The 14,286-nt window shown below is 36.7% G+C and overlaps 1 protein-coding gene across 1 annotated transcript in view; it reads right to left on the bottom strand.

Moving 5' to 3' along the window:
- LOC108682894 overlaps window positions 1-14,019 on the bottom strand; it is a 31,153-nt gene extending 17,134 nt beyond the window's left edge. The window contains exons 1-19 of the mRNA XM_047885008.1: window positions 14,004-14,019; window positions 13,255-13,312; window positions 12,298-12,448; window positions 11,454-11,551; window positions 10,501-10,599; window positions 9,557-9,693; window positions 8,768-8,825; window positions 8,201-8,351; window positions 7,569-7,660; window positions 6,775-6,809; window positions 6,379-6,436; window positions 5,705-5,792; window positions 5,307-5,403; window positions 4,687-4,856; window positions 3,606-3,763; window positions 2,662-3,136; window positions 2,339-2,406; window positions 1,781-1,880; window positions 567-654 (exon numbers count right to left, since the gene is read on the bottom strand). Of these exons, the coding sequence (XP_047740964.1) occupies window positions 567-654; window positions 1,781-1,880; window positions 2,339-2,406; window positions 2,662-3,136; window positions 3,606-3,763; window positions 4,687-4,856; window positions 5,307-5,403; window positions 5,705-5,792; window positions 6,379-6,436; window positions 6,775-6,809; window positions 7,569-7,660; window positions 8,201-8,351; window positions 8,768-8,825; window positions 9,557-9,693; window positions 10,501-10,599; window positions 11,454-11,551; window positions 12,298-12,448; window positions 13,255-13,312; window positions 14,004-14,019 (2,197 nt within the window). The remainder of the gene's footprint in view (window positions 1-566; window positions 655-1,780; window positions 1,881-2,338; window positions 2,407-2,661; window positions 3,137-3,605; window positions 3,764-4,686; window positions 4,857-5,306; window positions 5,404-5,704; window positions 5,793-6,378; window positions 6,437-6,774; window positions 6,810-7,568; window positions 7,661-8,200; window positions 8,352-8,767; window positions 8,826-9,556; window positions 9,694-10,500; window positions 10,600-11,453; window positions 11,552-12,297; window positions 12,449-13,254; window positions 13,313-14,003) is intronic.
- Window positions 14,020-14,286: the final 267 nt, after the last annotated feature.

The following is a 14,286-nucleotide window of genomic DNA, read 5'->3' as shown; positions in this document are numbered from 1 at the left end:
TGCTTGGCGTTTTCTTTGCTTCTAAATTCCTTGTGAATTTGCGATATAAGCAGACTGATAATATAAGTAGCTTTATTCAGTAGTAAGATCTTAAGTAAACCCATTTGATGATAGATCTTAATGTATGAATATATTATATTACATTGGATGAACAATTATACTTAAGAAAAAAAACATATCACGATAAGAATAGCTTTGTTTATAACAAAGGAGATATTGTTATCAACGCATACTTCAAATAAAGCAGGGAAGTAATCTGAAAGAATATTGTGAAAAGTAATACTTTTTACAAAAAAATTAGATCGAATGATTGATTAAGTTAAGCGATTAACTTAATAATAACCCATCTCCCTACTCAATCCACAGGCGTAATTTTGAGAGAAATTTGCGATCAAATTTCATCACCAAAATTTTATCAGAAAAGTGCCCGTTGAAAGTTCTAGAAGTGGACTCAAAAAAATCAATACTCAGTGATTGTACGGTAAGAAACTAATGTTCATTTTTATTTTTCGTTGGGCTTGACGGGGAAAATAATTTATGACAGCGTCTGGCTGTCGAGGGCTTACCTTCGAACATGTACAGACTGTGCTGATCGTCTTCCGTCGGTGCAGGATCGTTATAGAACGGAGCTGTGACGTTGAGCTCTATTCCGGCCTGTTGGGTGGAACGGAAACGGTTTCAATGTAATCTGGGGCCATACTTTCAAAACTCGCTAAGTGAACGTAAGTACTTACGCTCTATTTTATTGTCTATGATTGATGGATTTTGCTTGAAAGGCCGTCAATGATTGGCTGATGAACTATACGATCTCTTAACTTTTTTTGAAAGTATGGGCCCGAACTTTAACTCAAGTATATAAATTTGATTAGTCAAGAGGAACGGAGCTGGATTATATTGGATTATATTAAAACCGGAAACGGTTTTAATATAATCCAAAATTAACCTGAATTAATTTGATTTGTCAATATGAACGGAGCTGTGACGTTGAGAACGGAAACGCTTTTAATATAATCAGAACTTTAACACAAGTAATTTTATTAGTCAGGAGAACAGAGCTGTGACGTTGAGCTCTATTCCCGATTGTTGGGTGAAAACTCTAACTTATTGTTCAATGTCATAAAGAATTTGAATTTATTAATTCAAATTTCCAGAGGTTGCAATTTTTGGCATGTAGGCAACTAGTTGAAGACAGACGAAATTGATTTCCGGAAGCTTCGCGAACCTTCATGTAAGGGATCCTCAAATGAATTAAATGACTGGCTTTAAAAAATTTTCATTCTGCCTCTAGAAAATGTTTAGGAAAATGTATAATCTTACTATTGGAAGTATATGACCTTCATGTAAGGGATCCGCGAAATAAATGACTGATTTGAGAAAATTTATACTTTGCCTTAAGAAAATGTATAATTTTACTAGTGGAAGTATAAACTCTTACATGAGAAAGTTTATTCTGGGGCTTGGGAAAGTGTATACCTAGACTTTAGAAAATATATCCCCGACCTGAAGTAATGCGTACTTCGACACGAAAAAATTTATATACCGCCATGAGAAACTGTGCACTCTTACTTGTAGAAATGTATACTGACTTGAGGAAATGTCTTTTTCTGACATGATGAAATGTCTAAACTGACTTGAAATGTATGCTATAACTTGAGAAAATGTAACTGTCATGAGGAAATGCATACTCTTATTTGAGGAAATGCATACTCTGATTTGAGGAAATGTATGCTCTGACTTGAAGAAATGTCACTATAACTTGAGGGAATGTATATAGACCCACTTCAAATCCTTTGAGATTGAACGACACCAGCGGCCGGTCTGTGATGGCTTTGCCGTCCCACTCTGTCTTGATGTCGTAGACGTAGTCGGTGTTGGCGGGCCTGAAAAACCAAGAACATTCTATGCATTATTTAACGCATATGTAATTTTTTAAGTGTTTAATACATCGATATAAGCATCGATTAATTATTACATTAATTTATGCATTTATTAGATTATTCGAAAACTTGTATCCAACCAGGCATCTGACGTCGAAACAACGTTGTCTCAACGAAATCGACTCTTAATCAACGTTATTTCAACGTAATGTACCTGCAGAGTCTCTACTTAAGGAGAGGTATAGAACATATGATTAACCTACATTGCATTTTCTGTGAAAGTATGGCAGTTAGGAAGTATTGCATTTACTTAGGAACTGGAATGGAACTCAATTTAACCAACAAAATGTAAGTTGAATTAAAAATTTCCTTTGATGCCAAATTATTCACACTAGGTTGACTACTAAAATCTAATGTAAGAAGAAACAGGGGAGTGGCTAATTTTTCCTTAATAAACTCACGCTTGGGAACTTTTGGAGGCCACGGGGATGGAGTCCTTTTCAACTGGAGACGTAACTGGTGGCAACTGCTAATTGGACCGAAATTTTTAATCAAAAATTTCTAAACAAAAATGCTTCTGAAAATCTGTATCATGTATTTTTGATTGGACAGTAGGGGAATAAGTAATGAGGTACAGTGTTTAGGGTTTCGAGCCAGTAAAATATTCAATACAAATTTCTCCTGACAAGAAAAAAATTCTTGATAGATGCCAGTTTGCTAGTGATATAAAAGAAAACTGCTCAAGCACATCAACAAAACTTACTCAGCACACATTTTTACATACCGGAGCATCAGTAGCGTCAGAGACAACAGGTGCAGCGACTGCAGCGTTGGTATCAAGAAGAAGTTCTGATGCGAAGTCTTCGCTTGGAATCACTTGCTGTGTAACTTCCGGCACGTCAGTAACTGGAGTAGTTCCGAAATCTCGCTCAGTGGTAAATTCAAAGACATCGACCGGGACCGCATCCAGAAGAGAATCGGGGGCGGAAAGGGCTACGGACTCCTGCTCAAATTTAGGTTTACTTTGAGGTTCGGGTTCAGGTTCCGGCACCGAATCTGAAGGTCCAGCATTGGAGTTTGCCAGTTCAGCCCCAAGTGTGGAGTCATCAGCGACATCGACGGAGGTGAACAAAGAGGTCTTCAGCAAAGGCTTTGTGGGCTCCGCCGCGTCAATGCTCTCACGCCACAGGTCAGAATACTTGGTGTTGTCCACAACCAGGAATTTGAAGTCGATCGGCTTGAACAACTCCAGTCGGTGGCTGTAGAAGGAATAGCAACATCAATAACCACGAATATCAGTACAGTATCAAAGCTGTCTCTTTCTTTTGGATCAGATAGCGCTATCTATGAGAGGCTGGAAATTTTCCAAGTTTTCAAGTGTAGGTTTCAATTCCAAGTTTTTTTTGTGTAGAATCTACTCCACCGGTGTTTAGGTTCAATATAAATATTTGGCAGTACGACAACAAGTAGAAGATGAGGCATATAGCACGAGCAGAAATTTTGGCTCTTTCCATGAGAGTTCAAACACATTACACAAACAGGTTAACGCGCGATAGAGTTTAAACTCATACGAGAGGTCAACTTGAGATAGAATTCATATACATGACACAAAACAGGTTAGCGCGTGATAGCGTTTAAACTCATAAGAGAGGTCATTACAAGGGTTCCTGCCCAATCACATTACATTACAAGAAGTTCATACACATGACACAATATTCAAATACTCACAAGTCCGCTTGTGGGAAGTTGGGGTCGTTGGTAGGCGCAGGATAGAGAGCCTCGTAGGTCCTTTCGTCGTCTTGGCCGTGGATGGCGAAGGCGTTCACGCGCGTCACATTTGGCGGGAAGTACCCAGGAGGGATCAAGGCGGAGCCATGCCATGTGCCCTGCAAAATACGATACAATTTAAAATAAAAAAATTCACTCGTGTTATTAAATTATTAAATAAAAGTTTGTTTGGGAAGATGGAGCAGTGAATAGTTACGGATAATTCCAAAGCACCGCGATTCCAACTATCGAGTGCAATCATCCTTATGCTATCCAAATAACTATCGACTATCATCATCATGCTATAAATATCATTCGGCGTGAATTATCGCATGCAGGATCATGTAATGGGTAAGCTCCAGTGGTGCTTTATGTTCGTTCAACTAAACTCCAGAAGTCAGTTTAGACCAAAATGAAATTGGTTTAGTTTTACCATTCTCATGTTTCATAACAGTTCACTCCTAATTTAATTTTATATAAGAAAAATCACAATTATTTCACACGCCATGATGTTTCAATGAGAATAAAAGTAATCGTGAACTTCATTAAAAATATTTTTCATTCAAACTATGTTACATTTATTTCAGATAGAAACAACTTCATGCAGTTAATATTCAATTGAGTCGAACAACTCAACTTCCTAATTTTCCAATAATTGAAAATATACTCGAACAATCCAATCATGACTCATATTAAAGTGATATTCCTGATAACTTTCAATTCTCACGCAAGTGTTCTTCCTACCTAAGTGTTATATCCCGTCCAAGTGTTGTGAATAAATTAGAATAATTAAGCTGTATTTCTACCATATTGTTCTCTCTGCCTTATTGTTTCCCTACACCTTAGTGTCATCCCTACCTCGGAGTTAAACCATTTCATTTTTATAAGTGTTCTTCCTACCTTATTATTTCCCTATGCTTTAGTGATCTCCCTACCTTAGTTTAATCCGCCATTCCTCGATAAGTACTAATCCAATCTCTATGTGTTATTCCTACGTAAATTAAAGCCAGTCTATCGTTCGAGTTAGTTGCCAGTAACGTACAGGCTGTCCATTGGTGCCCGCGGTGCGGGTGGTGACTATATAGTCTAGCGGCAGCTCCTTCCTGATGGCGTTGCGTTCCCCCTTCAGCAGCAACACAAGATGCTGCCCCCAGGGTCCTAGCTCCACCTCCAGGTACTCGTTGGCGTCGTTCAGGAAGAACATCTCCACGACTGCAAGGAACGCAAATCAAGAACGCAACTATAAGTCAAGAACGCAACTATAAGTCAAGAACGCAACTTCATAAGTCAAGAACGCAACTATAAGTCAAGAACGCAACTATAAGTCAAGAACGCAACTTCATAAGTCAAGAACGCAACTATAAGTCAAGAACGCAACTTCATAAGTCAAGAACGCAACTATAAGTCAAGAACGCAACTTCAACGCAAGTATAAGTCAAGAACGCAACTTCATATATAAGTTAGAACGCAACTCAAGGAGAAATTGACACAAATGCGTTGACAAAGAACGAGTGAAGATATAAAATTGTTTGAGTTACGAACGCAATTGGAGGAATGACATCTATACGGGACATATTAGTAATATGTACAAGTACCGCTTATTAGTTAAGTTAGAAGTTCACGTAGCACAAAATATCGGTTTTTATTCGCGGTTGTGCTCACCTTCATAATTGAAGAGAACAGGAAATGGTTTGCCTGCAGGGCCGTTAGGTTCAGGGTCGTTGAAAAATGGAGCTGTGACGTTCATTTCCACTCCGGCCTGGGCAACGAAAACAAACTATGTATACAAGCACTGCTATCGTCATATATTGTTCATTAATTTTTTTTCTCACTGTATGAAACGTCGTACCTGATCCTGAAGCCATAGTAAACTTCTAGTAAGAACGAAAATATGATTAGAGAATCAAAAAGATAACCTTGAATGCATTTCAAAATCAAGGTACGAATAAAGATCTCACTCAGAAATAATGAGATAATTTTGAATGTAATTTTAATTTTTTTAATATTAAGGTACGATTAAATATATCACATTAAAGTAATAATCTAGTTTCTTTGATCACCTCAAATCCCTCGAGCGTGATGGTCGCCAGTGGCCGGTCAGCGATAGGTATGCCGTTCCACTCCGTCCTTATCTCGTAGCGATAAATTCTGCACGCAAAAACAACAGTACAGTGAAACAGCATATTGAAACAGTAAAAAACAGCAACAGTATATTATGGAGCAATGACTTTTACATTTAAATAAATATAAATAAATATTGCACATAATGATAGTTTCGAACGGTCGCTGGAGCATAATTTCAGTACAATTGACGAGAACTGATCAGAATATAATGCACTTTAGAATGTTAATTATCTCATTTGGATTTAAATAAAAGATTTCAGGATAGCTAGAAAGATAGAACCGCGATGGCAAGTGGTATGGTGTGGTTAATTACTGACCATTGACCAGGCGTTGATGACATCTTCGAACGTTTGTGAGTCATAACGATAGTACGCACACGCGTATTGTCAGCCTCAGTTTTATTGTGACTGCTCTTTTGGAGGAAATTTCTAGTATTTGTGTGGGGTTTTATGCAATGAATTCAGGTAATGGATTTTCATGGACCATTTAATTTTTCTATGAATTTTTTCTAACTGAGGGGTCGCACGAAGATGAAATTCCTATGAATTTCATCATTTTCATTATGAATTCTTATTAATTTCATTATGAATTTTATGAAAACCCAACTCACCCTTGCAGCGTGTTGAGCCACACGAGGGAGATGGGACGCTGGCTCTGGCCGGGCAGAACTAATCAAACAAAGGTCGATCGGTTTATAGTAATGCAGAGAGTGGCTGTGAAAAAAGTAAAAATTAGAAAACAAGTCACAATTTAAATATTAGTGTTAATTTTTATAATAAAAATCAAACAAAGGTCGATTGGTTTATAGTATAATGCAGAGTGTGGCTGTGAAAAAAGTAAAAATTAGAAAACAAGTCACAATTTAAATATTAGTGTTCATTTTTATGATAAAAATCAAACAAAGGTCGATCGGTTTATGCAGAGCGTGGTTGTGAAACAAGTTAAAATAAAAATTAGAAAAGTCACAATTTAAATATTAGTGTTCATTTTTTAATAAAAATCAAACAAAGGTCGATCGGTTTATAATAATGCAGAGCGTGGCTGTAAAACAAATAAAAATTAGAAAACAAGTCACAATTTAAATATTAGTGTTCATTTTTATAATAAAAATCAAACAAAGGTCGATCGGTTTATAGTAATGTAGAGCGTGGCTGTGAAACAAGTACAAATAAAAACTAGAAAGCAAGTCACAATTTAAATATTAATGTTCATTTTTATAATAAAAATCACACAATTTTCTGGGCTCAAGTTTGTTACATTAGAGTTTTAAGTAAATTATTCTCTTTAATTTGGATCGGATTTTGATGCAATTTTGGAATCAAGAGCTTAAATCTAAAACTAATATTATAGGAGGTTATCCGTATTATAAAAAATTTATTATTATATAGCAAAATCCTTTATTAAAAACTTTTTTGTTTGTAAAAGAAATGACGCATTAAAATTACATGCACAAATTAGATCAATCCTTGAAACCATCAGCGCGCGATAAGTTCTCATTTTACGTAGAAATTAAATTGCTTCATGAGAAACCTTGAGTAGCAAGTGGAAATTATTTGTTTATTGCACCGAAGAAATAAGAAATATGAACGAAGAAATATGAATATTAAACGTTAAGTATATATTCAATGGCAATTATATAATTACTGCATGGAGGCAATAATTCTACATAAAAATAAAATATGTACTCACTACTGCACTTATTTTTCAGATGAGTAACAATGTTACGTATGTATTCAATGGCAATCATATATTCAGTGCATAGAGGAAATAATTCTACATAAAAATGAAAAATGTACTCACTACTGCACGTGGGTATCAGAGGGCAGCTGAGGGTAGAGAGCGAGGGGAGCTTCCCTCGAGGCAGGCGTGAGGAACGCGTTAAAGCGGCTAACCTGAAGGGCAAAATTCTAATTACTTATTATTAGTTATTTATTGATTAATTACTTATTCACCTTAACTTTATTGACTATTTCATTAGTACATTGAATAACCTGATAATTTGGTACTATTCTTCAGAAAGATTGAGATTAAATGAGAATACTTCGCTTTGAACAATTCTAAAATCCTTTAAAAATCTAAGAATTTTTCTTATCTAAGAATAACATTTTAAGATTTACCGTCATTCAACATTTGACTCGGTAACAACAGCAAAACTATATTAATGTTTTTGCAGGATTTGAAACCAGACCGAACCATTAATTATGAATGACATAATTACTAAATAATGTAGTATTTTAATAATAAATAATGTATTAATTTAATAGTAAATAATGTCTTATTTTAACAATAAATGATGTATTATTTTAACAATAAATTATGTATTATTTTAACAGTAAATAATGTATTATTTTAACAATAAATAATGTATTATTTTAATAGTAAATAATGTAGTATTTTAATAATAAATAATATATCAGAACTGGAGTTGCTACCTTGGGTGGTAAGTAGTCCCGTGGTATGGTAGCAGCGGCAGTCCAGGAGGTAGCGTTGGTAGATGTTACAACGTTGACAGGTAACGTGACATGAAGGTGATGGTACTCGTTGCTGCGTGACAGCAGTGACAGTGACAGGCTGCTGCTGCCGCTGCAAAGTTATACAAGAATGGAATAACAATTAAATTAAATACATGGAATAAAAATTACAACAATTAATAACAATACTCGTTACTGCGTGACAGCAGTGACAAGGAGAGGCTGCGACTGCCGCTGCAAATTTATACAAGCATCACACTAAATTTAGTACATGGAATGACAATTATTTTCAAATTATTCTGCGATTTAGCCAAAAACAATAAAAAGGGCTCTTGCGTGCTGTTTCGATCGCTGGACACTACAACTGTTTTCAGAGTATAGTACAATATTTTCATTACAGTCCTGCTACTAAATTGATTTTTTTTATAAATATCAAGAATGGAAATAATTTTTATTAGGACAAAAATGTATAATTAATATGAATTCCTATACTTGTTCTAAGCCTTATTATTATGTGAGAACACTCACGGTCCGAAGCGGGCCTCAAGGAACAAGTCGTCGCTGTTCAGGAACACGGCCCTGAACTCTGCACAGAAATGTTCGTCATTAATTAATTCTCGTCCGTTAAATTCATTCTCAATGTTTATAACAATATATGCGTTCGTGCATGATGTAATAAGTGTAATAGTTTTTATTTAGTACGCTTAGTTTATTGTTGACTATAGCTACATGTAATTAGAGAAATATGTGTTCATGTTCTATGTACGTATGAAAGCGATTCATTTATTAATATATTGACAATTGTAAATGTCACTTCTCAGCTATAACTCAAATGTACATAACGTCTCAATTGGGCGACTGTGAACCATTCACTTCATAATAACCCTTTTTAATATAGTATACAAGACATGTAAGTGATAACTACACCCACCATCGTCTGCAGCGCCTCGCGACTGTGAACCAATCACTTCATAATAACCCTTATGAAGTGAAACATAATAACCCTTAATAACCCCTAATAACCCCATAATAATAATATAATATACAAGACATCTAAGTGATAACTAAACCCACCATCGTCTGCAGCGCCTCGCGACTGTTAACCAATCACTTCATAATAACCCTTTTTAATATAATATACAAGACATTCAAGTAATAACTAAACCCACCATAACCCTTTTTAATATAATATACAAGACATCTAAGTAATAACTACACCCACCATCGTCTGCAGCGCCTCGCGACTGTGAACCAATCACTTCATAATAACCCTTTTTAATGTAATATAAAAGACACATAATTTATAACGAAACCCACCATCTTCTGCAGCGCCTCCTTCAGCAGTGACCGTCATCAGCAGGTCGTCAGGCTCGTCCTCCTGCAGCAGCACCGTAGCTGCCACCCGCGGGCTCTGCTCGCCCTTCCAGGTCGTGCCCAGGGTGTAGCGGATGCGCCTGCATGAATAAACAAAAAAATTTTCAATATGATGACAAAATTCCTTGATAAGATACAATTTTTAGCGCATTTTTTCATTTATGGAAAAAAATGCCTTATTGTGCTCGTCATGTCCGTCTGTCTGTCCGTCCGGGACTTCATGTTTTCGTCGTCGAGAAAATGCGCTATCTGTCACTCACTGCAGTGAGTACTGAGTTATATTTGTTTTATCTACCCACACACCAGCGAGAAATGTCTTTCAACTTGTTAAAAAAAATTTTAGGACGAAAACTGTTAATAAATTTCAATTTCTAGTCTTTAATCGAACTTTTACAGAGGAACAACTTCTGCAAAACAATATCTAAAGATATTTTCACGTTTTATTCTCATTATTTTTAGCGTAGAAAACGCCGCCCTACAAAAAGGTTCTCACAATATTGCACAAAATATTGCACCACGTACCACATGTGCAACACTGCTTATCACATGTGGCGTTGTAAAATGAAGATGAGCGAAGTAACTATTGGTTTAATAACTATTGAAGTAGTAACTATTGATAGAGTAATTAATGGAAAAGTAATTATTAGTAAAGTTACAATTGGAGAAGTAATTATAGGTAACGTAACAATTAACAATGTAAATTGTTAACGTATAATAATTAACAAAAGTAATTAATTGTAACGTAAATTAAATAAAAAAGTAATTAACTGTAACGTAGATTAACAAAAATAATCAATTGTAACGTAAATTAACAGAAGTAATTAATAGTAACGTAAATTAATTAACAAAAGTAACTATTATTTGGTATTACTGGGAGAATTCCTCACCCTTGCAGAGTGTCCACCCAGAGCTGCGACATGGGGCGCTCGCTGAGGCCCCGTATAACAGAGTCCAGGTCGATGCTCGCGAAGGAGTCGAGGCGGTGGCTGGAAGAGTAACAAAAAGATTATATTTTTAGTAAATATCATCGAACAACATCACGAAGTATTCCTAAATACATTCCTCCCGCAACTGCTGGAAACTGATATTCAAACAAATCAAGTTACGGAAATTTTGTCGCAGATAATCAGAGCAATATTTAAAAATATAATACGTAAGATGGAAACATATCAACATTCTATGGTAAAAAAGAGAATATATTGTCTACAAAGGCATATTTTGAACAATTTCTCAATAATATAGGATAATCAACTCTAGCAATATTAGATTGAAGAGAATCAAACCTGAAATCAGATGACCTTATTTAAAATTATGAAACAATTTTCATAACAAAATCAAAATACTTCGAGTAAAACAAGTTAATTTTTACGTCCCGCAAGAACCTGTGCCGCCACCGCCACTGAGAGAAGTAAAGGAAACTTCGTCCGAATTCTGATACACTTTTTCTGCTTTTGTGGATCACCCTGACTGTTTGAAAAAGCTTAAAGGGTGTTTCAGTGCTACGTCAGCTCTTAGCTCATGTTGCGGGTAAGAAAGTGTGTCACTATCTGAACAATTAGACACATTCATTTTACTGAACGCATACAAGAGCCACTCACTAGTCGGCTAAAGGGCGTTTCAGTGCTTCGTCCGCTCTTAGCTCATGTTGCGGGTAAGAAAGTGTGGTGTTATTTGGACAATTAGACCCATTCATTTTACTGAACAAGAGCTACTCACTAGTCGGCTTAAAGGCGTATCAGTGCTACGTCCGCTCTCACCTCGTATTGCGGGTAAGAAAGTGTGTCACTATTTGAACAATTATACCCATTCATTTTACTGAACGAATACAAGAGCCACTCACTAGTCGGGACCCTCGGCGGTGGCGAGAGAAGGGGAGTACGCCTCGTACACGCGGTTAGGTTCTTCGCCGTGGGTTGAATACATGTTGAACTTGGTCACCTGCGAGTACAGAAGTACATGTAAAGTCAGTTAAGGACATTAACTGTAGTAAAGACCAAGTTGATTATTTTGTAAATCTAATTGCACGTTCATCTTGAGCAAGGTGCAATGTTTATATGTAAATTTTGTCTAGATCCTAAGAATGCTTATATCTAAAAAAAACACTCGACTTGACCCTCTATCGCCTGACATGAGTAACCGGAGCAATATTGTCACAAGCGCACTTCACAAAAAGGATACGTTCTAGTGAGCGCAAAGTGACTTGCACTGATGGTTGCCGCCACGTACAACTTTAAAATGTTCTCTGTTGTGTACAAATGTTCTCAGGTTGCTACACTCAATAGTTCATATATAATTTAAGTTGAAAGTTATGTTCCCGGAGAGTGGCATACGACGGTAGAAGGTTAAAATATTCTGCGGTAATACGCTATGCAGCCTCCAGGGGCCATACTTTTAAAACTCGCTAAATGAACGTAAGTACTTACGCTCTAATTTCTTGTCTATGATTGGTGGATTTTGCTCGAAAAGCCGTCAATGATTGGCTGATGAACTTACGATCTCTTAATTTTTAGCGCATTTTCTAATTTATGAAAAAAATGCCCTATTGTGCTAGTCATGTCCGTCTGTCTGTCCGTCCGGGACTTCGTGTTTTCGTCGTCGAGAAAATGCGCTATCTGTCATCACTGCAGTGANACCTGACGAGGAAGGTAGTCTGTAGGTAGGATGATGGTTGCCTATGCCCATACCTGGCGAGGAAGGTAGTCTGTAGGTAGGATGATGGTAGCCGTCCAGTATGGTGAAGGCAGGTCACCGCTACGAGACATCACACGCAGGGGCAGTGAGTGACGGCGGTAGTTGCGCACGCCATCGAACAACATCACGAAATATTCCCCTCGACTGCCGGGAACAAATAAAATTATCTTTTATGTACTCAGTTCCTTAGAATTTTTTCTTCTTTACGAGTATTTAACAGTTTTTAAATTATAATAACGATGCAATCCGTTATCCCAATAACTTAAACTATTCCCCACGACCAGCCTTGAGCAAACAACATCGCGAAATATTCTCCCCGACTGCCGGGAACAAACAATTGTCCTTTTATTGAGTCACTTCCCAGGGACAAACAAATGTTCTTTCATTGAATCACTTCCCTGGGATTGTTTATTGTTTGAAAATATTTAACAGGTTTTATCGTTATAATAACGATAAATTCGGTTAACCCAATAATATAACAAACTATTCCCCCGACTGCCGGGAACAAACAATTGTCCTTTTATTTACTCATTTCCCTAGAATTTTTTCTTCTTTACGAGTATTTAACAGTTTTTAAATTATAATAACGATGCAATCCGTTATCCCAATAACTTAACAAACTATTCCCCACGACCAGCCTTAAGCAAATCGTTGTGATGGTATCAGATCAGATCCTAAGATCTCACTTGCTTACAAATATAGATATTGTTCTTCCTTACAAAATATACAACAACGATAGATTCCAGTAACCCGAGAGCTGATCATTGTGCTCAAATCAAATTCAGCTAATTTCATTCACAAGGTTCATTAATACCTTCATCGTCTGCATTCTTTGATGCCTTCTGGTCGTATAGAGCCTGTATCATACAAGCTCGTGCGTGCATGAATTACAATTATTTTTCTAAATATATTGAACTTTCAAACGCTGTTTTTTAATCAGTAGCACTTACGGAGCAATCTCGATCTGGAGATATTGATCATCATCGTTCAGGAAGAAGATCTCCACAACTGCAATAGATATAAATTATAATAAATACGATTAAGTTAATGAGATAAAAAATGAAATCAAAAAATCTTTTTCTCGTCAAGCATGGTGGGTCTTACACATGATGTTTATTAAAACATCTTCTACTAAATTATAAAGAGTCTTGCATCAAAACAGAGAAGATAATAAAGTTATATTTGCACTCAAAATGTTTTCGCGAGTACTGTTCCTCAACTGCATCACATATTTTCATACAATCTATTTTGCAATCAAATGATGATAATTTATAACTATACACCCATCTTTTCAACGCTTCAATAGCATAATTCGGGAAAACTACAACTGCGTACTATATAGCATTACTCTTTAAATCCCGTAGCTTGACCCTAACAGTCCCTCGTCATTACCCTCATATCCCTCATCATTACCCTCACAGTCCCTCATCATTACCCTCACAGTCCCTCGTCATTACCCTCACAATCCCTCATCATTACCCTCACAGTCCCTCATCATTACCCTCACAGTCCCTCATCATTACCCTCACAGTCCCTCATCATTACCCTCACAGTCGCTCATCATTACCCTCACAGTCCCTCATCATTACCCTAACAGTCCCTCATCATTACCCTCACAGTCCCTCATCATTACCCTCACAGTCCCTCATCATTACCCTCATAGTCCCTCGTCATTACCCTCACAGTCCCTCATCATTACCCTCATAGTCCCTCATCATTACCCTCACAGTCCCTCATAATTGCCCTCACAGTCCCTCATCATTACCCTCACAGTCCCTCATCATTACCCTCATTGCCTTCACTCTGAACTGAACGCACGGTGGTGTGATCAAATAAATCCAACCCTGGACCGAATAATATCACTTTATTGAAGCTCAGATGGAAAGTTTCGAAGGAATTGGAAGATATGTGAAAAGAATAATGGTGGAAGTTAACCGTACGTTTTCTAACCTAAGATATGGTAAAAAAAACATTACGATTTT

The sequence above is a fragment of the Hyalella azteca genome, unplaced genomic scaffold (assembly GCF_000764305.2).
Source record: "Hyalella azteca isolate HAZT.00-mixed unplaced genomic scaffold, Hazt_2.0.2 contig16697, whole genome shotgun sequence".
NCBI lineage: Eukaryota > Metazoa > Arthropoda > Malacostraca > Amphipoda > Hyalellidae > Hyalella > Hyalella azteca.
The sequence above is the reverse complement of the archived record's forward strand: the minus strand, read 5'-3'. Positions and strand labels throughout refer to the sequence as shown.